The sequence below is a fragment of the Eubalaena glacialis genome, chromosome X (assembly GCF_028564815.1).
Source record: "Eubalaena glacialis isolate mEubGla1 chromosome X, mEubGla1.1.hap2.+ XY, whole genome shotgun sequence".
NCBI classification, from domain to species: Eukaryota; Metazoa; Chordata; class Mammalia; order Artiodactyla; family Balaenidae; genus Eubalaena; species Eubalaena glacialis.
Window position 1 is genome coordinate 99,731,542 of NC_083736.1, and position 26,745 is coordinate 99,758,286.

The 26,745-nt window shown below is 43.4% G+C and overlaps 2 protein-coding genes across 2 annotated transcripts in view; one reads left to right on the forward strand and one right to left on the reverse strand.

Annotated features, from left to right (window-relative positions):
* The window catches only part of LOC133081868 (NACHT, LRR and PYD domains-containing protein 3-like), a 46,103-nt gene extending 19,566 nt beyond the window's left edge, over positions 1 to 26,537 (forward strand). Inside the window, exons 4-15 of the mRNA XM_061178196.1 lie at positions 2,963 to 3,033; positions 4,076 to 4,120; positions 6,816 to 8,475; positions 10,461 to 10,550; positions 15,787 to 15,957; positions 16,073 to 16,243; positions 17,865 to 18,044; positions 18,740 to 18,910; positions 19,019 to 19,189; positions 19,879 to 20,049; positions 20,168 to 20,338; positions 24,458 to 26,537. Coding sequence (XP_061034179.1) covers positions 2,963 to 3,033; positions 4,076 to 4,120; positions 6,816 to 8,475; positions 10,461 to 10,550; positions 15,787 to 15,957; positions 16,073 to 16,243; positions 17,865 to 18,044; positions 18,740 to 18,910; positions 19,019 to 19,189; positions 19,879 to 20,049; positions 20,168 to 20,338; positions 24,458 to 24,539 — 3,154 coding nt within the window. The 3' untranslated portion in view covers positions 24,540 to 26,537. The remainder of the gene's footprint in view (positions 1 to 2,962; positions 3,034 to 4,075; positions 4,121 to 6,815; positions 8,476 to 10,460; positions 10,551 to 15,786; positions 15,958 to 16,072; positions 16,244 to 17,864; positions 18,045 to 18,739; positions 18,911 to 19,018; positions 19,190 to 19,878; positions 20,050 to 20,167; positions 20,339 to 24,457) is intronic.
* On the reverse strand, positions 11,671 to 13,711 carry TEX13B (testis expressed 13B). Its single transcript, XM_061179310.1, has 4 exons — positions 13,253 to 13,711; positions 12,889 to 13,126; positions 12,602 to 12,729; positions 11,671 to 11,826 (listed from the first exon to the last, which is right to left on the reverse strand). Exons 1-4 carry the CDS (start codon positions 13,709 to 13,711, stop codon positions 11,671 to 11,673), a joined length of 981 nt encoding a protein of 326 aa, XP_061035293.1.
* Positions 26,538 to 26,745: the final 208 nt, after the last annotated feature.

The window sequence follows — 26,745 nt, forward strand, 5'->3', positions numbered from 1 at the left end:
AGTATATCTTTCCATCTCTTTGTGTCATCTTCAGTTTCATCAGTGTCTTATAGTTTTCTGAGTACACGTCTTTTATCTCCTTAGGTAGACTTATTCCCAGGTATTTTATTCTTTTTGATGCAACTGTGAATGGGATTGTTTTCTTAATTTCTCTTTCTGATAGTTTGTTGTTAGTGTTTCTGGTATAATTTCTATGTCAGAGTTCTTTAGTTGCAGGCAATAGAAATTGATTCTGAATAACTTAACTTGAGCAAAAATAGAGATTTTTGGAAGGATACTGGAGTTACTTGAAACTACATGAAGTGCTCAAAAACAAGGTTTCAGGGAGGTCAGGAACTAAGGAAGCTTGGGGCATTTGGGTATCAGAACCTCAGTCTCTATAGTCCCCACTCAGGTTTTAAAATTCAGGCACAGAGAATCTGATTATACCATTAAGAGATATGGGATATCTTATCAAAACCAAGATCAATGAAAGAATGCTGGACAAACCAAACAGTAGTTACCAACAGAGGTAAGAAAAAGAGAGGTGTCAGCATCTAAGTGGAGATGTTGAGTAAGCCTTTAGATGAATAAATCTGGATCTGAGAGAAGAGGGCTAGACTGAGGTAAACAATTAGGAGTTGTAAGGAATGATTGAAATCATGGACATCGTAGAGATTGCCTAGGAAGAGAGTGAGTGACCATGTACCCCTCCAGCTCCATTACCTGAGGGCAGGAGTGCTTACTGGAGGAATTTGTAACTAGAGAATTTTTTTTCTACTTTTTAGAGGACATGCTGTTCCTAGTGACTGGGAAAAGAACCCAGGATGTGGGAATATAACACTGTGCTGGGAACACTCTGTCTCATAAGAAGTTGTTATGTGGAGATTTTAATAGAATGTAACTTCTTTCTGTCAGTTATAATAAATGCCAACTTATTTTTCTCTAACATTATTTATATTGCACTTGGTCCTCTGCTAAGAGTTTTATGTGTGTCATCTTATTTAATCCTCACAACAAAATAATGAAGTAGTTATTATTATCACCATATTTTACAGATGGGTTACTGTAGTCTCAGGAGTTTAAGTAACTTTACTCGAAGTCATCTTGCTAGAAAGCAGTGGAAATGGAATTTAAGTAAGGTCTATCTGAGTTCAGACATTTTTACTCTCTATCAAATGATACAGCAATGCCAACATTAGCTATGGTTTAGGATTATTGAGCCCTTACTGTGTACCATGTAGTGTACTGAATACTTCATATGCATACTTCATTTAATCCTCATAATAACCTTTTAAGAAAGGTTGTGATCAACTGTTGTTATAAACTGTTGTTATCCCTATTTAATAGCTGAGGAATCTGAGGCTTAGAGATGTTAATTCCATGGTTGTCACATAGTAAGTGGTAGAGTCAGGGCCTGAACACATCTGTTTGATTCCAAAGCCTGTGTGTTTCACCAATACACTCTATGAAAAATAACTAATTCTTAGAACAGTGGCTTTTTTCCCTGGCTGTGTATTCGAATCACCTTGGGAACTTAAAAAAAAGTCGATGCCAAACCTCATCATCAAAGATTCTGATTTAATTGATCAGGAATGCAGACTAGGCACTGTATTATTTTTAAGATTTTATTCATTTATTCAATTTATTCAATGAACATTTAATGAATGTCTTCTCTATGTCAAACACTTTCTAGGCATTTACTCTCTAGCAAGATGTATTAGTTAGCTATTGCCACAACAATACATAACGACAACCACAAAATCTCAGTGGCACGAAAAGTTAAGAATTTATTAAGCACTTATTCTCACTGATCCGGAGGCCAGCTGGGACTCAGCTGATTAGGCAGGGTTCTGTTGGGCAACTCTGATTCGGGCTGGGGTGACTCTATTTTTCTTGCTGCAGGACTATGAGTAAACTGGGGTGGCTCTACTGCATGTATTTCTCATCCTTGGATGAGTGGACTACCTGGGGCTTGTTTCTCTCATGGCTCATCTCATGCCAGTGGCAGAATGACAAGAGGGAGCGTGTACAACTGTGCAAGCACATATCAGGCCCCTACTTGAGTCACATCTGTGTACACTCCATTACCCAGAGCAAGTTTCAAAGCTGAGCTCGAAGATAAGAGGTGGGAAAATAAGTTCCACTTCTTTGGTGTGGACCTGCCAAGTTCATGGCAAGGGCTGAGAATTGGGGCCAATAATTCAATTTAAGGGGGAAATACTGAAAGTGAATAATAAACCTAACTCATAAGAAAATAATCAAGTGTGTTAGAAATTGATAAGTAATATTGCAGCAAAGAAAACAAATTCTGGAAGGTGGTGTGAAGGTAATTCTAATGTGCAACTGGGACTTAGGACCACTGATCTTACAATGTTCAACCTGGAAAGAAACCTGGGCTAACATTCTCTCCACCATTTTGAAAATAATAAAACAGATTCAGAAAGTAGAAGAATCTTACTCAAGGTCCATGGTAGATAGTTATAGAAATGGAACTAGGGCTTGGATCTCCTGACTCTCTAGACTGTTTCTCTTATACCACAGTATTCTAATCTGTGGTCTTAGAATTCTCCCTTTACCAGTGGTACCAAACTGACTGTGTTGTAGAAGGACACAGTCATTCTTTCTTATCTTGACCACAAACATTAGAGGTATACTGCCTAAATCCTATCCTTCCCTTAATAACGCATTTTAGAGCTCAATTTGACATTTCCCTTATTTGTACTCTTCAAAAGTCTGTGGACATTCTATCCTCTCTTTAGTTTTTTTTTTTCTCTTCAAGCTGAAGACTGTTGATTTTGGTCTGTCTTCCTGTGATCTCCTAGTCCCACGCTAGCTCTCTACTTGGTTACTGGGCCTTCTCTCTTCCCCAGCTCTGTGATGCTTTGAGTAGTCTTTCTTGAGTTACTTTTTTACTCTGGGCTTCCACCAGGCCTTACAGTCATCATTTCTGTTTTGGGTTACAGTCTTCTTGATTTGCCAGGATGAACAGTCAAAAGAAACGAAAAGATATGGAACCTGCTTGCACCTGGAGCTTATTGTCTGAACAGAAAGGTGAGTAACTGAATGAGGTAAAAGAGGGTATAATCTAGGTAGTCTTGTTCATTCTCTTTCCCCTACTTCTCCTCATGGACTGTGGGATTTTTCTGAATCTTTAAAATTGTGTTGTATGTGTATAGGTGTATGTATATTAAGGTATTACACGGATACAGAATTTACCCATTAATAATCTCTCCACAATTCTTGTGAAGAGGCATCTGGTGTTTATAATGTTTTCCATAGTCCCCAAAGCATCTATAATCATAAAAGACTCTTAAGTCTCTTCCTTTACTGTAACCACAGATTTTCACAGGAGACAGCACAAAAGAGTAAAGAGTGAAGATTTCTGGAGTCCTTCCCCATGTGGCTGATTCCTGAACTCCAAGGAATGTTTAGTTATGGGGAATAGAAACTGGTTATCTTCAACAGACCACTCACTTGCTGCCCATTTCTGTGACATTCTAATATCTGCCTCTCCATACTCTGCTTCCTCCCATACACCTAGTCACTGCTCCCAACTATGTCTCACTCTTGCCTATAAAGGTGTGCAAGTACTAAAAACCTATAGGAATGTGAAGGGACGTGTGTGTGTGTGTGTGTGTGCATTTGAATGTAGGTCATTGTATATTTCTGTCGAACTAACATCACCAATGTCTTATTCTTTCTCATTAACAAGTTAGGCTCAACAGAAGCTCCAACAGAAGCAATAAGCTAACGTTCAAAGGAAAACAAAATACCAGACACAGTCACTTCAAATAATGAATGCCCCTTTAAGTTCATGCCTAAAATTTTCCTTATTTATCATATAAATATAAATGTTTACACCCTAAATATATTTGTGTGGGAATTTCTTAGGTTTACTTTATGTTGGACATTAGCTATGAAATACCTTTTTGGTAAGTTAGAATGGATGTGAGGTGGCTTTCTTTCTTTGTTTTATTTCTGTTTGGGGAAGAGCATGAATGGCTGTAACAGTGTGACTAAATTTCTGTGTATTTCATGTTTTGGTACAAAGGTGTATTTGCGATACTCTTAACCCCAGCTCTTCCTCCCACAGCTGCTTCAAGTTCTCTGGCTTCATTTTCATGGAAGGAGCTTACAGGTAGATGTCTTTTCTGATTTACTCTTTTTCTGTTTTGGGAATAGTGTCTCCCATGAACCCCACTCATCCCCACTCCTCTCCCATTTCTTCCCCCATATTCACTGAGCAACAATCAATGGTTTTTTTGGTAATATTCATGAAGTCCCAAACTGTCATAACAAATAGGACTTTTATATCATTTAGAATAGATATTCAAATACTAGGAGGACCTCTGATGATGGTAGTCAAGCACCAGATGTACAGGACTTTATGGATAGAATAGATCAGTCTGCTTCTGGAATGATCTAGATTGAGGTCAACAAATTACAGCTAGTGGGCCAAATCCAGCCAGCTGCCTGTTTTTGTAAATAAACTTTTACTGGAACCACCCATGCCCATTCATTTACATATTGTCTAGGGCTGCTTTCACGCTAATATGGCAGAGTTGAGTAAAGGTATACCTTGTTTTATTGCGCTTCATTTTATTGTACTTCACAGATATTGTGATTCTTTACAAATTGAAGATTTGTGGCAACCCTGTGTTGCCAGATGATGATTAGCATTTTTTTGCAATAAAGTACTTTTTAATTAAGGTATGTACATTGTTTTTTAGATATAACGCTATTGCACACCTAATAGACTACAGTACAGTTAGTGTAAGTGTAACTTTTATATGCACTAGGAAACCAAAAAGTTTGTGTGACTTGCTTTATTGCAATATTCGCTTTATTGCAGTGGTCTGGAACTAAACCCGCAATATCTCCAAGGTATGCCTGTAATTGCAGCAGAGACCTAAAAGCCTAATCTATTTATGGAACTTTACAGAAAAAGTTTGCAAACACTTATCTAGATCAGCATTCCCCAACCTGCATTCTACAGAATACTGTTCTCCAGGAGTTAATAATTTTGCTTTTAAAAAAGGGTTCTGTAGTCATTTAAGTCCAGAAAATACTGGATTAAACAAAGTTAAACAGTCCGTTTTTTTTTTTTAACTGTTGATTCGCTCAGAGCCTTTCATATGCTAATATGTATTGAGAAACTCTAAAATGGGATAGAAGGTGCATTCCCCTTACCTTGTTTGACCACTGGACACCTTTTTCACAGCTCTCCTATTAATATCTTGCAAAAATGTTACACGAGAAACTTATTTGGAAAATACTAGCTTAGATATTCACTTAACAGAAGTTTGAACTTGATAACTGACTCCTTGGATTATTTTTTCTAGTTGCAGAAAGTGAAAAACTACATAGTATAGTATTTAAGCATATAGGCCATGGCTTCAGACAAACCTGAGTCTTAATTGAAGTCTCTGCCATTTACTAGCTGTCGAACCTTGGACAAGTTACCCAATGCTATAAGCAGGACTGGCTACATATTTATGGGGTATGGTGCAAAATGAAAAGACAGGATTCCTTGTTCAAAAATGATTAAGAATTTCAAGATAGGAACAGCAGAGCATTACACCAAGTATGGATCCTCTGAGCACGAGGCCTAAGCACAGATTGCACACCCATGAATGTATAACCCTGGTTATAAGTTTTCAGTTTCCTCAACTATAAAATCTGGATAATACCTACTTCATGGGATTATTATGATGATTAAATTTTTTAAAAAATCTATGTAAAGGGCCTAGTACAGTATCTGACCCAGAATAGGCATAATAAATGGCTTGTTTTTAATTCAAAAGCAAGCATTTATAGCCATTTTCAATAAATATTGAGTGTCTACCATGTTCCAGGCACCAGCTAGGTACTTAGGGTACTATGATGAAAAAGACAGACAAGGTCCCTGTTTTCATGTAGATTAGTGGGAAAAACAGATAATGAAAAAAATAAACAAGACAATTGTAAATTGTGCTAAGTGCTATAAAGGGAAAACAGGGTCCTGGGAGAGGGTACAGTAGAGAGGATCTGCTTTAAACTGGGTGGTCAGGGAAGTCTTCTTCTAGGAAGTAATGTTTAAGGTCTGAAGGATGAGAAGGGGATCTCCATGGGAAGAGCAGGAAGAAGTGTGTTCCAGGCAGAGAGAATAGCTGGTGGAAAGGCCTGGAAGTGGGAAAGAACATGGCATTTGTGAGGAACTAAAAGTAAGCCGGTGTGGCTTTATAGTATAGGGACTGAGAAGGAGAGTGATATAAAAGGCTGGGGAGTGAAGGTAGATAGGGCCCAGATCGTAGCAGACCTTGTAGGATGAGGTAAGGATTTTGGATTTTATATCAAGTGCAATGAAAAGCTCTTGAAAAGTTTTGGGCCATGGCAGTGACGTGATGTAATTGATAGTTTTAGAAGATCACGTTGGCTGCTTGTGTGGAGAGGAGCCATAGATGGCAAGAGTATAGATGCGTAGGAGGCTGTTTCAGCAGTCCAGGAAAGAGTTGATAGTGCCTTGTACTTGGGTGGTATTTGAGGTTGTAGTGGCAAATAAATGGATTGGAGGCTTATTTTGGAGATATAAATGATAGGCCTTGCTAAATGGATGTGGAGGATTCAAGGGAAAAAAAAGAAGTAATGAATCCTAACATTTTTCTGAGCCCTGAGGAGGGTTTTTTTGTGGGGGCGGGCAGTGGAATAGAAATCAAGAGCTCAGATGCATGAAGTTTGAGGAGCCTTTGAAACATCTGAGTAGAGATGGTGGTGATGGTAGTATTAGTTATAGTTGTTGTTTGTATTGTTGTCTAGGATTCTGTGATTACTGACTCTTGGTGTCACCCCATTAGATTACAGGAAAGTATTTAGAAAACATCTAAAAGAAAAATACCTGAAAAAAGGAGTTGACAAATGTTATCACCATGGCAAGCATATAGAGTCACGACTGCTTGTTGTAAAAGAACACTGTATATCAGAAAAGCCACCATGCGGAATTCCTCAACAAAATAATTTTATTGAGATGGAACATATATTTGATCCTGATGAAGAGGGCTCCAGCTTATCCCAAACTGTGGTGCTTCAGGGATGTGCTGGGATTGGGAAAACAGCTGTGGTGCATAAGTTCATGTTTGACTGGGCAGCAGGAATGGTTACTCCAGGCAGATTTGACTATCTCATCTATGTAAACTGCAGAGAAATAAGCCGTTTTGCTAACCTTAGTGCTGCTGACCTGATCACTAACACTTTTCAAGATATAGACGGACCAATCCTGGACGTTATTCTTGTATATCCAGAGAAGCTTCTGTTCATTCTTGATGGATTTCCTGAGCTTCAGTACCCTGTAGGTGACCAGGAAGAGGATCTTAGTGCCAATCCCCTGGAGAGGAAGCCAGTAGAGACCCTCTTATGTAGTTTCGTGAGGAAAAAACTGTTTCCTGAATCCTCCCTCCTGATAACTGCCCGGCCTACAGCCATGAAGAAGCTTCACTCTCTGTTAAAACAAGCTACCCAGGCAGAGATCCTGTGGTTTACAGATGCTGAGAAGAGAGCATATTTCTTGAGTCAGTTTTCAGGTGCTAATGCTGCAATGAGAGTTTTTTATGGTCTGCGAGAAAATGAAGGCCTTGACATTATGTCTTCTCTTCCCATCATCTCCTGGATGATCTGCAGTGTCCTGCAGTCACAGGGAGATGGTGACAGGACTCTTATGAGATCACTTCAAACCATGACTGATGTGTATCTGTTCTACTTTTCCAAGTGCCTCAAAACCCTTACAGGCATCTCGGTGTGGAAGGGACAGAGTTGCCTGTGGGGCCTTTGCTCTTTGGCTGCAGAGGGACTGCAGAACCAGCAGGTCCTGTTTGAAATCAGTGACCTCAGAAGACATGGGATAGGAGTGTATGATACCAACTGCACTTTTCTCAATCACTTTTTGAAAAAAGTTGAAGGAGGTGTCAGTGTCTACACTTTCCTTCACTTCAGTTTCCAAGAGTTCCTGACTGCTGTGTTCTATGCCCTGAAGAATGACAGCAGCTGGATGTTTTTTGATCAAGTGGGGAAAACGTGGCAAGAAATATTCCAACAATATGGAAAAGGGTTTTCATCATTAACAATACAGTTCTTATTTGGCCTCTTACATAAAGGAAAGGGAAAGTCTGTGGAAACTACCTTTGGGAGAAAAGTCTCTCCAGGACTTCGAGAGGAGTTATTGAAGTGGACTGAGAAAGAAATAAAGGATAAATCTTCTAGGTTACAGATTGAGCCAATGGACTTGTTTCACTGTTTGTATGAGATTCAGGAAGAAGAATATGCAAAAAGGATAATTGATGATTTAGGGTCAATTATACTGCTTCAACCTACCTATACAAAAATGGACATTCTGGCTATGTCATTCTGTGTAAAAAGCAGTCATAGTCACCTGTCAGTGTCTCTGAAGTGTCAGCACCTACTTGGATTTGAGGAGGAAGATCGAGCTTCAGCATTCATGCCACCAACCTTGATACTTAATCAGTGAGTATACTAATGTCTTTTCACCAGTGTTTTGGCCTACAGAAATGATAGGCCTTCTTGTTTATTTCAAGTATTCAGGCACATAATCATTTCTAGCATTGTCAATAAATAAATTGAATTATCTCTGCTTTCCATATTGTATGTCAATCAACACAATAAGGATTTATTGAGTATCTATCACATATTGAACACTGGCCAAGGTAGACACTGAGGGAAAGCTGACACTTGTGAGAACTTAACTATGTGCCAGGCACTGTGCTAGCCACTGTAAGTGTGTGTATGTGAGTGTGTGTGTCTATTAGTCTTCACTGTCTCTCTGTGAAGGTGCTTTATAATTATAAAAAGTTATGAGCATATAAATCATTAAGATTATCATTGAAGACTCTGCTATTTTGGTGTTGATGACTATTCTGGAAAAGGTTGTAAACTTAATGTTCAATTGGTCCTCACTCTTCTCTACATATACTTCATCAGTGAGGCCTCAAAGAGCTCCAGGTTGGTAAGGGACAGAGCTGCACTCCTGTGTATATTGCTATAAAGCCTGGGTTCTTTCTGCTAGACTCACACCTACCTGGAAAGTTGAGAGCTGGAGTTCAAAGAGGCTTAGGTAAACCACTTACACAGTATGTACTCTGTATACTACAAAATACAGCTCTACTGACTTACTAAAGCAGCCAAGAAGACTTATACCTGCATTGTCTGGAAAATGCCACTGGTCATAAGTCTGTTCTCAGTACTCAGGTTAATATGGACAGTGCCTCTCATTTAGTTGTGGGGCCGGGGGAGGGGGAGGGGACCTTGAGAAGGAGACAGGAGTGGGCAGAAAGCTCAACTTGGGAAGTGAGTTAACCCGAGTCTTTTCTCTGGTAATTGTTAGTTCCTCAGTGGGCAGTAGCATAGAGGTGGAATTGAGCATGGCATAGGTGTGTTTGTGGAAAGTGAGGAGGGGAAGGGAGGTGCAGCAAGACTTTGGGACCAGAGGGGAAGGGGTATGAGAAGTTACATGGACTTGGAATTACGAAGCACTTTGGCTACAGTGTCTTCATGAATTCATGACAGCTTCAATCCAACTGTATATTATAAAGTAAAATAATGGACAATATACATTGAGAGATTTTAAGCACTGATGGAAACACAAAGGGGCTTCTAGTTCATTTTGCGTTTCCAGAAAATCAGCCTTAGATGGAGTCCCCATCCTTCAACCCCATTGCTTTCATCAGAAGGCTTAAATTCTTTTCAAAGTTTAAACCCCCCCCAAAAAACCCACAAAAACACCCACTTTTCCCAAGCGTGTTGACTGAGTGAGAGTTTACTGCAGTTGATCCTTGAACAACAAAGATTTGAACTGCGCAGGTCCACTTAACATGGGGATTTTTTTCAATAAATGTGTACTACAGTACTATAGGATTGAGGTTGGTTGAATCCTCAGATGCAGAACCTCCGATATGGAGGGATAGGGAGGGCTCACTGTGAAGTTTTACATGGATTTTCAACTGTGGGGGTGTTGGTACCCCTAACCCCCATATTGTTCAAAGGTCAACCATATTGAACTTTCCTAGTTCTCAATTATTGTCGTTAATTCTTCTATTAGTACTGACAACCAAGAATCAGTTACAGTGTACAGATAGCTTGGGCAAGTCACTTGACCTCTCTGAGCATCTGCAAAATGGTGATTACAATACCTGTCATTGGATTAAGGACCAGATAAGATAAATTCTGTGTGTAAAGTGTTTACCTCGGTGCCTGGCATACAATACCATGGCTTTGGCTTCGGAGTCAGACAGACCTGAGTACTGACCTTCATTCTGTTCCTATGTGACCTTGGGCAAATTACCTTTTTGTGCCTTAATTTCCTTATCTGCAAAATGGGGTAATACCTCCTAAGGTTTTTGTAAATTAGTACTAAGATGGCAACAGAAGCCAAAATAAGGCTTTTACTTAAAATTTTGTTTTTAATTTTATTTTTGCTTTCTCATATCTTTTAGGCCCTTCCAGCTGCATAATTTGCCAGTCTCTCCACTACACTTGCTCTGCCAAGCACTGCGTAACCCATACTGTAAAGTCAAAGACCTGAAGTAAGTTGAACTTTGCTTTAAACTCTTAGGTATTTGCAGGTAAAGACTGGGTTGCTAGAAATTACACTCCCAGCTGATGAAAAGATACGCTACAAGCCTAGAAGGGGTAAGGGAGTCAGGCAGCGATCCCTGCCAACCCCTCCTGCCTCTTCTCCTTTTGTATGTGCTGTTTTTTGCTGTAGCAAGTGGGTGTCAGGCTGTAAAACCCAAGAGTTTGTGTCTGATGCCTGTCCTGGCCCTACCCCACTCCCCTGCCTTTTCCTTCCAGACTCCCATTGTCTTTCCCCTTGGTTTCCTTTTCTCTCCCTCCGTTCCCCACCCCCATCCTCCTCCGCAATTATTCCCCCAAGTGCCACTGCTCTGAAGCCCCCACCCCGCACCTGGACCTTACGTCCTCGCTCACTCTCAGGTGCCTTGTCTGCTTGTCTGTCCACATCATACACACACAGACAGGAGCCTGCTTGGTTTCCCACCTCCTCGCCACACAGATCGGTGTCTGCTTTCCTTCCCTTCTGCCCCAGAGGAAGAGGTAGCCTTTCCAAACTCACCCGAGCCAGTAAATTCACTTACTTTTATTTTTTGTATTTTTGTGAGCATTTATTTTACTTTACACAACACCAAACTATATAAAGACATAAAAGCCCTCCATCCCACTGCCCCGTACCCCTCTCCCCACCCCATACCCCCACTCCTGCTTCCCCACTGGGGACTGGGGAGGCTTCTCCTGTCATGGGGCTGAACGACGATAGCAGTCCTCGTCTGCAGCTGGTGCTGGCGTCCTCTGTATGCAACCCTGAAGGATTCCTCTAGGGGGGGTGGCCCTGTTGTAAGCCCCGGGTTAACCCCAGGCCTGTTTTGTTTCTCATGATATAACTCGCTCAGAACATGAATGAGCTTCCTGGCCAGTTCATTGCTGGAGACTTGGGATGCAGGAATCCCCACTACCCATCACTCCCTGATGCACCGCCCCTGCCAGTTCCGACATTTTCTTTGATGGTTTGTGGTTTGCAACTGCTCTTCTGGTGTAAATTTCTGGCTTGGCAATAATCTGGTTGCCCAGACCAAGGACCCTCTCAAGTTAGCTTAAAGAAAAAAGGATCTGTGTAAAGTGGATTTTCACTCAGCACAACTGCAGGAAGTGAAAAGTGGTCGGGCTGCCACTCTGCACGTCTGGGGTCACGGGATCAACTCCTCTCTGCTTCTCTGTCTCTCTGCTCCCTGGGGCCTCAGACTGTGATTCTCTAAAGGGCACTGGGCCTTTGTAAAGCACGCGGTTCTGTTCCCCCACATCCAAGGCCAGGCCTCAGCTGTGGCCTCGGTGTCCATGACTCCGACCTTGCCCCCGACTCCCAGTGACCCACTGCTTCATTGCCCGACACCATCCTGGCTATGAAATCTGCCTCTCTGTTCAGATTCTCTAGTGTGAGGATCTGTTTGGCTCAGGATGGGTCAAATGTCCACTCCTGCTCCAGTCATCTACAGTCTAGTTTCGGGGGGGGGGGGAAGCAGAGACGGGGGTGTTATATACTGTCTGCCCAGGTCCACCAGATGCTAGAGTTGGGGAGAGACACACACAGAAGCGGCAGTAGTTCTGGGGTGTCGAGTACTAGTGCTCTGGAACACAAAGAGGGTCATCAAAACACGTCTGTCTCTCTAGGTCTCTCTCCCCCTAAGCCCACAATCTACAACTTCCCCAGCCACCACCCCATACCCTACCTTCCACCCCATTTCCCCTCCTCTCTCACAGCTCCCTTGCCCCATTCACCCACCCACCCACCCTTTCCTTCCACTCTTCCCAAGCCCTCCCCCACCCCTCCCCCTCCCACTGAAAACGGATTTCCCATCAGGGTACATTTCTATTCTGTTTCACGTTTCTGAATTCAAAGGTTTTATAGCCAGATTCCCCTCCCACAGTGGAAGCAAGTTTTCTGCCTTGAAAAATTCACTTTACACCAAGGGCAGCCCATTGGCCTTCGAAGTACTGGAGGTGTCCTCTGCTGGTGGGGATCAGAGTCCCTCCCGTCTCTTTGTGGTTCTTGAGGGCCCATTACCTGGCCCCCCACATCAGACCGCAAGCTAGAATCAGAGGGCCCCCAGCGGGGAGACCTCTGAGATGGAGCTCCTGCTGTGAACGGCGCTGCTGGTGGGGAGGACGTGGGTGGGGATGGTGTGGGTGCGTCTGGGAAGGGGAATAAGGGGCGTGAGTGTGAGGATGGGAATGAGGCAGGGAGCTGGACAAGAGGGGGTTCCCGTGAGGCTGTGGACCCGGACTTTGCTATCCCAGATAAATAAAACATGGGTGGGCCCACGGACCTGAGAGCTCCCTCCCTCTGCCCACCAGAGGTGTACTTTTTCTGGTTCCCAACTCCGGGAAGCTGCATAAGGTCTCCGCGCAGCTCCTCTGCTCCCTCGGCAGCTTCTGACCCTTCCACACCCTTCTGTCTTCCTCCTCCTTCTGTGGCTCCAGAAGCGGCTGCAGCAGGAGCAGTGGCCCCTGCCTCCTCTTCCTCCTCACCTGCTCCTTCTGCCCCGGTCCCACTGGCAGTGGCCAGGCCTGGTCCCTTTGCAACCGGCTCCTGGAGAGAAGTGAGCAGATCTGAGACCTGTTCTGGGGGCGGGGGGGGGGGGGGGGCGGGGGAGCGGCGAACGGGACTGGGGGCGGGTCCTGGGACGGGCCAGGGACCAAGTCAGAGTAATCTTACTGCCTGCGCCAGCTTCCACTTCAGGAGGTCCCGCTCTCTCTGCACCTCCGCCAGCCTGGCATGGGCTAGCTGCAGCAGGAAGGCCGCCTCCTTGCGCTCCACCTCCTGCTGTGCCTTGAGCAACTTCAGGTCTGAGACCAAGGCCTCCGCGGCCGACTTGTGCAGTTCGGTGAAGTCTTGCAGCCACTGCACCTTGCGCGTGTGTAACTGGCTCTGCCTGTGGGCGAAGCGCACGCCCAGGGCCAGGCTGCCCCAGACACAGGCCTCTTTGGCCTCGCTGGGCACCTGACGATCCTCCAGTGTGGCCTGGAGCTTGTCCTCCACCTCCGCCCAGGACAAGTGTATATTCCCGAGATAGAACGCAGAGCCTTTCTCGTGCCTGCTCATCCTCTCGTTGATGAAGGCCACCACCATGTCATGCTGGAACCCATTACTGGGGTCCTCGGGTTTCAAGGCCATGATGGCTGAGGGCCTTTGGGGCTTGGCTGGCCCTGCAGGGATGAATCAACCAGTTGTCCCCTCCCCTCCCCCTCCGTCTCCTCATCTCCGCTTGCTCCCCCCTCCCCCCTCCCCCCCTCATAAAGAGCTCTCCCCCCGACTGGCTTGCGCTGCCCCAGGACACCTCCTGCCAAGCCTCACCTTCTGGCCAGCGCGGGTGCAGGCCGAAAACACAGGCCTACCACGCTTAAAGAGAGGGTACCGCTCTCTCTTTCTCCCCGAGGGCTCCGAGGAAAGAAAGCCTCGCGTTACCACTCCCCGCTTTTACCGTGGGACTGTTCCAACTTCCAGAAACAGCGGGGGTGGGTGGGGTGCGTGAGGAAGATTCCCGCCCCCCGCCCCCGACATAAGGGAACCCCCTACGCTGTTGAAAGTCTTTGCAGGCGGGAAGAAACAGGAGTGGTCAGAAAAGATTCAGAACCAAGAACGTGAAGCGCTTGTAATCAAGTACAAAAAGTCTCAGACACCCCCCCCCCACCACCATAATGGTTTGTCCCACTCGGTGGGCCCGCCCTTCCTAGAGGTGGAATATTCTAGAACAGGAAACAGCCGCCATCCCTCAGTGGCCTCCGCTACCCTGTGGAGGAAGAAGGTGGAGCCAGAGTACAGCCTCATCCCCATCACCCTAAGTGGTAATAAATCCTGGCCATACCCCCCCCCAAAAACGTGTCTTGAATTTCTCTACCTCCAGCCCTTCCCCCCTCCCCCTGGGCAGCTTATTCCCTGGACCACTGCAGCCCTCTGACCCCAGGTTTGTTTCCTGCCCTACCCTGGCATCAGAGGGATCTGACCATGTCTCTTTAAACTTCTAATGGTTTTTCCAGGCGTAGAGGATAAACCAGACAGCCCTCAGGTTGAGTACTACTTTGTCACTTACTGCATGACCTTGTGCTATAATTAAATTTCAGTTTTTACCTATGGGCCTAAGATGAGGACTGAATGACAAAGAGCATGTAAAGTAGTAATGTTTTCTATGGTCCCATTTTTGTAAAATGTACAAATCCTGTGTGTGTGTTTGCATATGTTTCTGTGATCTTGGAGAGAGGAGTGGGAGCATACACATCAGACTCTCAACGCTGGGGACCTCTAGGAGGTGGAGTTGGAGGGGAAGTTGGGAAAAGGTTTTCGTCTTCTAAAATAAATCTTTCTGTGATTTCATTTGTTACAGAGAACATATAATGCTATATGTATGCATGCATTAAAAATCTGGAAAATTATATACTAAAATTTTAACAGTGGTTATCTTTGGGTGGTAGGAATACAGAACTTTCTCAAAAAAACTTTATTCTTTATATTTTTCTCTACTGTAAAAATTATTTATAATAAACATGTATTATGTTTTTCAGATTTTTAAGATATTTTTTTCCTGATAACTTCTGATCACTGTAAACAATTTCTAAATATCTAGAAAGTAAATGTCTCCCTGTAATCCAACCCTTCCCTTCAACCTGGAAGATAACCATTGTTAGCAGTTTGATATATATCTTCCAGTGTTTTAAAGTAGGCCATAGCAAATAATTGGCAGTTTCTCAAATGAAGCATCCCATCTCTTGCCTCCTGGCTTTCACTCAGGCTGCTCCACGAGTGGATTGTCCCTCAGCGCCTCCTGCTCTCCCCACTCCCATTCTCCTCATCCATCTAAGTCCGGTTCAATTTTTATTACCCTTTCAGAACAACACTCAAGTAGTGGTTCTTCTTACAAATATTTCTTGCTCCTCCAAACCCCACCTCAAGCTAGGCTGAATTGTGCCACCTTTCTGTGTCCGCATGATACCTTGTGCATACCACTTGCACTACTTTTCACACTGTATTATAATCCATGATTTTCTAATTTTTTCCCCATTAACTGGGCATTCCTTGAGGGCAGGATCTGGATCTTAATTATTTCTGTGTTTTCAGCATCTAGCACAGTGGTAAGAATCTGATAGATTAATTATTGAATGAATTTAAATAATTCATTACATCGGTAAGGGACAAACAGGTACCTTTAAAGAGAGTTCTATTTTCTTCTCTGAAATGCCTTTTTCTCCACACAGACTGATTTTCTGCCACCTCACAGCTTCTTATGGCAGAGACCTCGCCTTAGTATTTGAAACCAACCAATATCTGACAGATTTGGAATTTGTGAAAAATACCCTGGAAGATTCCGGAATGAAGCTTCTGTGTGAAGGATTAAAACAGCCAAACTGTATCTTACAGACATTGAGGTAACTGAGAGCAGGAGAATTTGTTGTCTGTGTTCATGTAGTTTTTTTGTCAATTTCTTTTGTTTTGGGGGAGAGCATGAATAAGGTAATGAGGTCATTCTTCTGTTCTCTGAAGGTTGTACCGATGCCTTATCTCTCCTGCTTCTTGTGGTGCACTAGCAGCTGTTCTCAGCACCAATCAGTGGCTCACTGAGCTGGAATTTAGTGAAACAAAACTGGAAGCTTCAGCTTTGAAATTGCTCTGTGAAGGCTTAAAAGATCCAAATTGCAAAGTACAGAAGCTCAAGTAAGTTGTCACTATTAGTTTCCATACTGCAAGAAAAAATTTAAAAATATGCAGCTCAAGATGGATGTTGTAAGATCAAAACACATTTCAAGGAGTCATGGAGAGGAAGAATAAAAGTGGCAATAATGTTAATGACAGTAATGAAAACCCACACTTACTGAGCAATTACTTTGTGCTAAGCATTCTGCTGAGTGCTTTGTATACATGATTTCCTTTAATGCGCACAACAGCTCTGAGAGATTCAGATTACTATCCCCATTTTAGCAGATGAGGAAACAGAAACCCAAGTTCAAAAGGCTAAGTAACATGGCAAAGGCACAAGTAGAAACCCAGATGTGTCTGACTTCAAAGTCCATGTAGTGACCATAATAAAAAATTTACCATATATGTATTAGTCAGGTTTCTCCAGAGAAGCAGGACCAAAAGGATGTGTATAAATATATAGAGAGATTTATTTTAAGGAATTGGCTCACGCGGATTATGGCAGCTGTCAAGTTCAGTATCTGCGGGGTAGGCCAGCAGACTGGAGACACAAGGAAGAGCCAGTGTTGCAGTTCAAGTCAAAAGGCAGTCCGCCGGCAGAATTCCATCTTCTTCCTGGGAGGTCGGTCTTTCTCTGTTAAACTTTCAACTGATTGGATGAGGCTCACCCACATTATGGAGGGTAGTTTACTTTACTCAAAGTGTACTGATTTAAATGTTAATTTCATCTAAAAAGTACCTTCACAGAAACATCTAGAATAATGTTTGACCAAATATCTTGGTACCATGACCTAGCCAACTACTTGACACACAAAATTAACAATCACAATATATATGTGGGGTTTTCTAAAGTAAAAGCTCTTTAGCATTAAAGCTTTCTAAATCCACTTTGAAACTCATTTTTTTGGCAAAATACCTCTATTTAAAATTTCCAAGTTGGGGAAATATAGATACGTGATGTCCTTATGAGCCCTCTTCAAGACTGAGTTTGGAGCCTGGTAACTCAAGAGAAAATTGAAGACTCAGAGGTTGTAATGTATATCATAGAAATTCTTGAAAGTGATGGAAGAGAAAGTTGATGGGAAATAGTTCAAGGAATTGGACTACCTAATATGGAGAAACAAAGATTGAGAAGACGGGAAGGTCAGTAAAAAACCACTCTTTGTGCCAAAGAAGAAATGTTATATGGATGATGGTGATGAGCTGGGTCTCTCTAAGGATGGCAAATTAATTAGTAATGAACTTATAGATAAAAGAAAAGGAAAGGAAAGATCTTTTGACTGTAAACTTTATTAAGGATGATTATAGCATTTTCCCCTGTGATTCGAAAGAAGATATGAGATAGAGTGCTAAAATCCATGCAGGGAATTAAAATCAGATTAGGTTGTGTTGATATTTCCTCCCAATTCTTTTCTTTTTGGGGGCAGTCAACATGTTTTGAGTTCTCATTGGGGGACACAGTGTTGTGGGAGCAACATACAAGTCCCTCTTCATGGGTAAAAGGGGGTTGTGACATATTCAGGGTTGGGGGGTCTCGTATGGGTGAGCCTGTATTTTCTTTGCTCATGATGTTTTGCGGGTAGGGAGTAGGATGATAAAGTGGCCAATTCTGTGTCTGTTCATCTTTCTTTCTCTCCAGGTTGTGTGCTAGCTTTCTCCCTGGAAGCTCAGAGACTATTTGCAGATACCTTGCCTCTGTTCTCATTTGCAATCCAAACCTCACTGAGCTAGACCTGAGTGAAAATCCCCTGGGGGACACAGGGGTGAAGTATCTTTGTGAGGGTCTCAGACATTCCAACTGTAAAGTAGAGAAACTAGAGTAAGTTTTTTAGAACTATCATCTGGCATCATCTTATAACTATTGAACTTGTTAAATGCCTGCTGTGTGCCAGGATCTATGCTTGGTGCTTGCCAGAAGTTATTTCACGTAATTCACTCCTTGAAATAACTATATAGGGTGGGTTTTCTTACCCCATTGTACAGATGAGGAAACTTTGAGGATTGGGGGGAAAAGTGACTTGTCCAAGGTCACACCATTAAAAAGTGGTATAGTCAGGATGTGACTCCAAAATCTATCTCCATACCCCATGCTCTTTCCAGTATACTGCCATCCTGTGTGTTTACAGGAGTGATGCTAATTAAATATTAACTCTGTAAAGAATACTACTATGTACCCAACACTGGGCTAGACGTGAATGGAGTTATCAGAAGGACTACAAGTGACAGGGCTGCCCTTAAGGACACACAGATATGAAACAGTTAGAGAGCAACACAGTTCAACATGTAATCAAGTGCCGAACACTGTAGAATCATTTAGAAATGCCAGATGAGCCCAGGGAAAGGGAGGAGGTCACTGTGGGCTGGAGACCTCAGGAGGAGGCTCTGTGTAAGTGGTGGGCCGGGAGCTGGAACTTGAAGGACGGCTAGGACTTAGCTAAATGGGGAGGCTGGGAGAACATTCCCAGGAAGCTAAATGACAGCAGTGGCTGATTTTTCTTCTTTGTCTCTGGGTAGCTTGAGCACATGTTACCTAACAGATGCTAGCTGTGTGGAGCTCTCTTCTTTCTTGCAAGTGAGTCAGACTTTAAAAGAGCTGTTTGTGTTTGCCAATGCCCTGGGGGACACAGGAGTACAGCGTCTCTGTGAAGGTCTGCGGCATGCGGATGGTATAATCGAGAATCTTGTGTAAGTGTCTGCTTGTCCTCGTCCTGCTCGTGGGCACTGGCATTTGAGGTTCAGTGGGACTCCCTGCTGCCATGGTTAACAGCCACCTTGGTGTCCCCATCCCTCCAGGCTTTCCGAATGTTCCCTCTCTGCAGCTTGTTGTGAGTCCCTCGCCCAAGTCCTGAGCTCTACCCGGAGCCTGACAAGGCTGCTTCTGATTAATAACAAAATTGAAGATTTGGGACTGAAATTGCTGTGTGAAGGATTAAAACAGCCTGACTGTCAGTTAAAGGATCTGGCGTAAGTATCGTGGACAAGAGCCGCAGGCAGAGTTCCTTGATGTTTCAGCAACTCCCAAAATTAAATGATTTTTTTCTGGCCTGGTGATATAATCTCTGAGGAAACAATAAATGAAGACCCAGATAATTTAGGGGGAATAAATCTTCCCCTCTCCATAATCTCTGTTTGGCTCTGGCCCAAGGGATTTTTTTTTACACGACACTCTGATTTTCTTTTCTTTTCTTTTTAAAATAAATTTATTTACTTATTTATTTATTTATTTTTGGCTGCTTTGGGACTTCGTTGCTGTGCGGGCTTTCTCCAGTTGTGGCGAGCGGGGGCTGCTCTTCGATGCGGTGCACGGGCTTCTCATTGCAGTGGCTTCTCTTGTTGTGGAGCACGGGCTCTAGGCATGCGGGCTTCAGTAGTTGCGGCATGCAGGCCCAGTAGTTGTGGCTCGCGGGCTCTAGAGCGCAGGCTCAGTAGTTGCGGCGCACGGGCCTAGTTGCTCTGCGGCATGTGGGATCCTCCTGGACCAGGGCTCGAACCCGTGTCCCCTGCATTGGCTGGCGGATTCTTAACCACTGCACCACCAGGGAAGCCCGACACTCTGATTTTCTAATGTGTTTTTCTAGTGGGTAATCCCAATACCTAAAGTGACCCAATGCAGATGAAATGATGCCAACCTTATCTACCTTACTTCCTGGCAGACTGTGGACCTGTCACCTGACTGGAGAGTGTTGTCAGGATTTGTGCAATGCACTGTACACCAATGAACACCTACGAGTTCTTGACCTCAGTGACAATGCCTTAGGGGACGAGGGCATGCAGGTGCTGTGTGAAGGGCTGAAACACCCCTCCTGCAAGCTACAGACCTTGTGGTAAGTGCACAGAGACTCTTTGTACCCTGGGCTCTTGTTCCAGGCTGTATATGAAATGGAGGGTCACTGTGGAACTTGGTAAAACCGATTTCTTTCTTGAATCCCCAATCCCCCATAGGCTAGCAGAATGTCATCTCACAGATGCATGCTGTGGAGCCCTCGCCTCTGTCCTCAATAGAAATGAGAACCTAACGTTGCTAGACTTAAGTGGAAATGACCTTAAGGATTTCGGAGTTCAAATGCTGTGTGATGCGCTGATTCATCCAATATGTAAACTACAAACGTTCTAGTAAGTTACTGTAGTGGGGGAAGTGGGAGAGAGGGGGTCAGGACAGGCACGTTGGGTTTGATCATAGTCACTGCAGTGAGAAAAGAGAAGAAAAACTGAGGGCCGGCCACGCCTAGGCAAAATATCAAAGTAAGTGAAATTACCAATAGGCCTCTTCCTTGGACACAGGGACAAGGAGAGAGGTAGAGAACAGGTAGTGCTGGATCCCATTGCTAAGAAAAGCAACAGGGTGTAGGAAAAAGAGCATCAGATCCACATTCTGCTAGGTCTGGCTTAAATACTAGGTCTAGCATCTACTAGCTATATGACCATGCTTACTTAACCTCTCTGAACTTGAGTATCCTTGTCTATAAAATGGGGCTAACATGAGTAGTACCTGACTACCTGGTGTTAGCATGGGGATTGCATGAAGTGAAACGTTAATTATGAATTGCAGCCCCTGGCACATAGGAGGTACTCCATAAATGTTAGACCCTTTCCCTTTCTTCTTCTAATACCTGCCAGAGGGCTTGATGTTTACATTTTGAGAGTCTTCAAGACTCAGGGGGATGAAGCTGTTACAGAATTACAGTTACAGAAAGTGGAGGTCTTCACCCTTTCGGGTCAATGTCCATCTGCCAGCTCAGCAGGCTGGCATAACACACAAAGTAATTCTTAATTAGGATATAGCTATGCTCTGTTGGCAGCTAACCAGTGGCCAAATGGCCATTTATTTCTGGCATTCAGAACTGGAACACATAATGGAAAATAAAGGCTGAGTGCAAAAATTCCACATTCCAAAGCCAATTTGATGGATTGAAGCATAAATGAAAACAGCATAAAGGCCTGATTACAAGTCTGGCTGAAACAGAAGCTGGTTCTCTACTAGCAAAGTGAAGTCTGTTAGACTCGAGACTGCGGTGATTACTGCCCAGGAAGAGGGAATTATTCACAACATAATAAGCCTCAGGGGTTTAGGGACCTCCCTGGTGTCTTTCTCAGAAAAGGGTGACTGGAGTCTGCATTTTCAGTAGGTTGAAATAAACTCAACAATCAATCCTAATGTTTCTTTAAATATAGAGTAATTTAATGTGGTAGCACCCTATGGTGTGTAAGCTTCAACAAAGGTCCTAAACGACATCACAGAGAAATTATTTTGTGATGCCATTATTTATTTTTTTATTGTAAATTGTTGCACCGTTTCCTGTTTCTCTCACCCTTTGTCTTTTAACCAATGTGCTTCCATTGTGTTTTCAGGCCAGCCTTCAAACCCTTGTAATTTGTCAATCTACAAGTTGATAGCAGTGTGCAATAGTAGCTCAAAATACAAAATAAAGGACACACACACACGCACACACAGAGTAGACACCATTCACTGACCTCAAATAAATTTTGAACATCAGGGTGTATATAAGACAGATAACACTGAAATCAATAGACATATATACTTGCCCACGTAAAGTGAGAGGAAACTGTTGATCGTTTAATGTGGTGGTGAGCAAGAGAGGGGATAAATCCAGGAGAGCCTCCTAAAAGGGGAGTCTTGTCTGAAAATTGGAGAGGCTGAAGGAAGAAGGTTGTTTTCTAAGAGCTGCTTCAGTGTGAGGTCTGAATCTTATTCCTCATTGTATTTTCCCCATAAACTTTCTAGTTCAGTGCTTTGCGTTTAGTAAATGCATATAGGAAATCAGTTATTAATTTAGAGCATCCGGGGGCAAGGCAAGGAGACAGTTGATGATATGTTCAGTAAAGACTAGGTATCTAGACCTTCAGAAGATTGAGGGAAAAAAAGAGGTGGTGGCCTCAGAGTGACAGTGCTCACCTTCACTCGTGTTACAAGCACTTGCTCAATATCTGCTATGTGCTAGGCAAATGTGCCAGGTGCTGGGAGACAAGAATGAGTAAGATGAGAGACATGATTTGTACTCTTTAGGGACCAGTGGACCTAGTGGTAGAGACAGGCACATAAACTGATGAATGCAGTAGGGTAATCATGAAATCTTAAGGGAACCATGGCAGGAGACAACTCACCCCGCCCAGGAGGCTCAGGGAAAGATTCCTGGAGGAAGGGCCACCTGAGTTGAGTCTCGGGACTATAGCCAGGGACATGGGGGTAAGGATGGAGAAGGGTAGTCCATGCTCAGGAGATAGCATGAGCAAAGGTAGACAGACAATAAGCAGCATGTTTTGTGGTACTTGAGGGGGATAGAGGTGGGAAACCTCTAGGAAGTTCGCTATTGTTAGAGCATAAAGTGCAAAGCAGAATGTGTCAAGGAATGAGACTGAGGGGGTAGGCAAGGCCTTGTATGCCATGTGTGATTAGTAAGATCTGTTTGCAGAATTCCGGGTTCGAATTCAGTTGTCACTCTTTTCGTTCACATATCTGAGTAGTAGTACATTTGGGGGCCTTTCCTCACCTTTCCAAAACTGGTTCCAAGGATGGAGCCAGTTTTGCTTCCACTGCTACTGCTGTTTCTTACTGCCACATGGGGCTCATCTTGAGAACTGGTGATCCTACCCAGTCCCACAGAAGCTTGGTGACTGGATGGTGATGCCCTGGCTGGTGTGGATCCCTCCCAGCCCTGCAGTGCCGTTAATACTTGGACTCCGAGATTACATATATTTTAGTCCACACCCAAATGTGCAGTCATTGTTCTCTAAAGTACCATATGTGTCAGAGTGTCTGGGTCTAGAAGAGCTCTTTGAATCAGCCACAGGTATGTATGTGTGAAGCCAGTCCTTGCCCACAAAGATGTAGGCCCCTGAGTTGAGTCAGGAGCCCCACTTAAGCCTTCTTCTTTCTTCAAGATATTTTATTTTTGGTGCTTTGGTGCCTTTCCCAGGCACTGGGCCTTGGATAAAGCCCCCTAGATCACCCTGACACATGTTCCTAATTCTAAATTTGGAAAGACGGGGATGAGAGTAGGTGGTCTCTTAACTCCTGGAAGACCTCCAGGCTTCCTAAGCGTATTGGCCTGCCTCTTCTCCAGCAGTGAGTTATACATGTCAGGAGGTAAGACAGCTTTTGCTAAGTCATTCAAAAAATTCTAAACTTCTTGTTACACTTCCATGGCATTAAATGTCTACTTACCCTACAGTTGCATAACTAGCAGGGCTACTCATTTCACTTTGCTAGATAAAGATTAGCTTCTATCTATTAAAAACTGAAAACTGTACCTCACTACACACTTGAAAGAGTTTATACCTTCTTTTGTAGTCAATAGGTTTTAATCAGGGACACACATGTGGAGTTTGAAGTGCCTGCAGGACATTGTGGGAAGTTTTCTAGTAAGTAACAGTTGGATATAGGAGTGTTCCCTGGAGGTGATAGCTGAAGCCATGGCAATGGATGAGATCCTCTAGGGAGAATGAGAAGAGAAGAACCTCTGAGGAACATCTCTTGGGAATTAGCCCTGGGCAGTACCAACTTTTAAGAGGTGGGTATGGAAAGGAAAACCCATGGAGAAAACCAAGAGAGAAAGGTGTCCTGGAAGCTATGGAAACAGTGAGTTTCAAGGAGGAGTTGCTCAACAGTGTCAAATGCAGCAGAGATTTCCAAAATGATGAATACTGAAAAGTGTCCTTTGGATTTACCAATTAGGAGGCCATAGGTGACCTTGTCAGGGGCTGTTTAGTGATGCGATGGGGCTGGAAACCAGATTGCAGTGACTTGAGAAGATGGAAGATAAGGAAGTGGAGAAGGAGTGGAGACTACTTTTTCAAGACTTTTGTGAGAAGGAGAAGAAATGTGGGGTTGTAGGCTGGGGAGGGATTCTTCGTTTTCTTTTTTGTCTTGTTTTTTAGGATAGGCAAATTTGTAAGCTGAGGGAAAGGAGCCCATAGAGAGGGAGAGGTTATAGATACAGGATCGGGAACTGATGGACTCATGGAGCAGGGCCTTGGACAAATGCAGGGAGGGATAGGAGTGAGAGTTCAAGAGGAAGTTAAGCATTTTCTCTTTTGGGATCCGAGGAAGGGAGTTAAGGCTGAGGGAGAAGGTAGATACTGGAGTGGATGAAGTAACTGAGTGGTGTTGTGGTGCAAGTGTGAATAGGAATCTTATCCTTAAGAACAGGAAAGAAAGGTACTGAAGGCGTCTGTTGGCTTGACTTGACACAAGATTCTTTTCATTTTTCATAGCATTGACACGGATCATTTACATGAAGAAACATTCAGAAAAATAGAAGCTTTAAAAATGAGCAAGCCTGGAATCACCTGGTAGTTTCCAAGGAGAGCCCCTGAATCAGCTGCATATAGACCTCCTCTGTCTGGCACCATCTCTAACAGTTGTGCAGTATTCTTGTTCTAAACCTGTTAACCTTTGCTGAGGATGCTAGTGTGAAACAAGCAGCAGTGATTGCTATTTCTTACATAGAACCATCCACTAAATAGGATGTAAAAGGTGGAAGCACCTTAGTTGAAATGTCTTCAGCAATAATACCTTACATTCTTATATTGTGTTACAATGTTTACTGTGTTTTTACAAAAACCTTCCAAGGTCGGAAGATGAGGCTCAGAGAGGTTGTGACGAGCTCCAAGTCACACAGCTCAGTGGGAGAGTTGGGACTAGCATCCAGCCAGGTTTCCCAATACTCAGACAGGGCAGGGAAACAATAGAAAAAAAGACATGTGAAGGAGTCCACTTAAAGAGACAAGATACCTGAAATGATCAAAGAACAAGAGGGTGGACAAACACATGTTATATATTATGGTGCTGATTTTAAGTAAAACTGTAATTCACAAAAGAAAGTGAGAGGAATGAGTTGGGTTAATAGGTAAAGGCTTCATCGAGGTGAGACTTAATGTGGGCCTTGAGAATGAATAGGATTAAGATGCGGGGAGATATACTGGCCAGTGGCTATAAGACTGCAGGCAAAAGGGCTATGTTTGTGAGCAGCTCACCAGAAGCACCTAGGGAGAGAGAAATATTTGCATTAGAGTTTCTTGAGCTGCCACAATATTCATATCCTAGGCTCCTGAGGGTGCTCTCCAGTTCCCAGGCTCCACTCCCTTTCTGAACTTTTAATACCTCCCCCATGTGTTTGTTCTTGTTCATGGACTCTTATGACTGACTCACTACTCATCCCTCACAGCGTATTCCATAGCCTAGCATGGATCCTGCACAACCCCATGTTTGTATCTCTGCCTGGCTTCCACAAAACACTAGATGAGACAAGTGGAGAAAGGGAGCGCCAGGCAAGGAAAATAGCACAGAGCCTGTGGGACCGACAGAAAAGTAGGCTGAGCTGATTAAGGTGTAGAGCTGTCTCTGGAAGCTACTTACTAGCTGTGTGACCCTGAATAAGTCACTTGGATTCTTGGAGCCTCAGTTTTCTAATCTATAAAATGGGGGTAAATTGACATTAACCTTGCAGGGCTGCTGTTCCCAGCATGGTGCCTATCCCACAGTAGGTACTGATTAATGGTAGCTGTATGTATGAGTGTGTACCTATAATATAGTTGAGCTGTGTAGTCTTTGAGCCCCCAGACTGTGTAGTCAGTGTGAACTGTGCATTTGAACTAAATGTGTGTGCTGGAGGTGGTGAATCTAGTGGGGGAAGAGACACACAGTGGAAAGTTATTGCAAGCAAGAGGTCCAGCTCTCCATGTCCTCATCTATCATCAGGTATTGTTCCCTGCTGCCCTGGGAGGTGGTAACTCTCAGAGACCCGGTCTGGCCTGAGAAGAATGGTCAAGGTAGCAATTTGTTTCCAGTTTTCTCAAGTTCTTCTTTCCCTTTAGTTATTTAACACTTATTTATTGAGGATTTATTATGTGCCAGGTTTTGTGCTAAGTGTTGGCTTTACAGAGGTGAATATGCCTTTTTCTGTGCACTTTCCTTACTATGTTCTCTGACTGCCCTAGTCCCTCTGTCAGTCTGGTGAACATCTGATAAAATTCAGTCACGTTAAGAACTCAAAGATATAATGTTAAATGAAAAATTGCAGAACCCTGTGTGTGTGTGTGTGTGTGTGTGTGTGTCCTGTTTGTGTACAAAAGGATAAATATGCATGTGTATGTATGTGTCCAGAGTATGTAAGGAAGGATGTATACAAGAAATTGCTAACAGAAGTTACCTCTGGGAAGAGGAAGTTGGCAAGCAGGGGCATTGGGAGAACAGGAAAGGAACTTTTCATTTTCATCTACAGCCCTCTGTTTTACTTGATTTTTACCATGTGCATGTATTACTTTTATAATTAATAAACTTGATGTTAAAAATAAAACTTATTCATACTGAGGAGTTATTTTTCTTCTTTTAAAACATGACAATTTAGAAGAAAATACAGGGCAGTCATTTATAAACATGACATAAAAACCCAAAGGAAGAGAAAGATCTGACAACATCAAAATTAAAAATTTCTTTATGAAAAAAAATCACCATAAATAAAATTAAAAGAATATTGATAAACTGGAGGAACATATTTGTC

Bases quoted from the DNA above. Each gene is read 5' to 3' on its own strand.
- TEX13B (XM_061179310.1), bottom strand. From the start codon at position 13,711: ATGGCCTTGAAACCCGAGGACCCCAGTAATGGGTTCCAGCATGACATG. The intron at 13,127-13,252 runs GTAAGATTACTC...ACTTCTCTCCAG, and splicing joins AGTGGAAGCTGGCGCAGGCA to GAGCCGGTTGCAAAGGGACC. The intron at 12,730-12,888 runs GTGGGCAGAGGG...TCCCCTTCCCAG, and splicing joins CCAGAAAAAGTACACCTCTG to ACGCACCCACACCATCCCCA.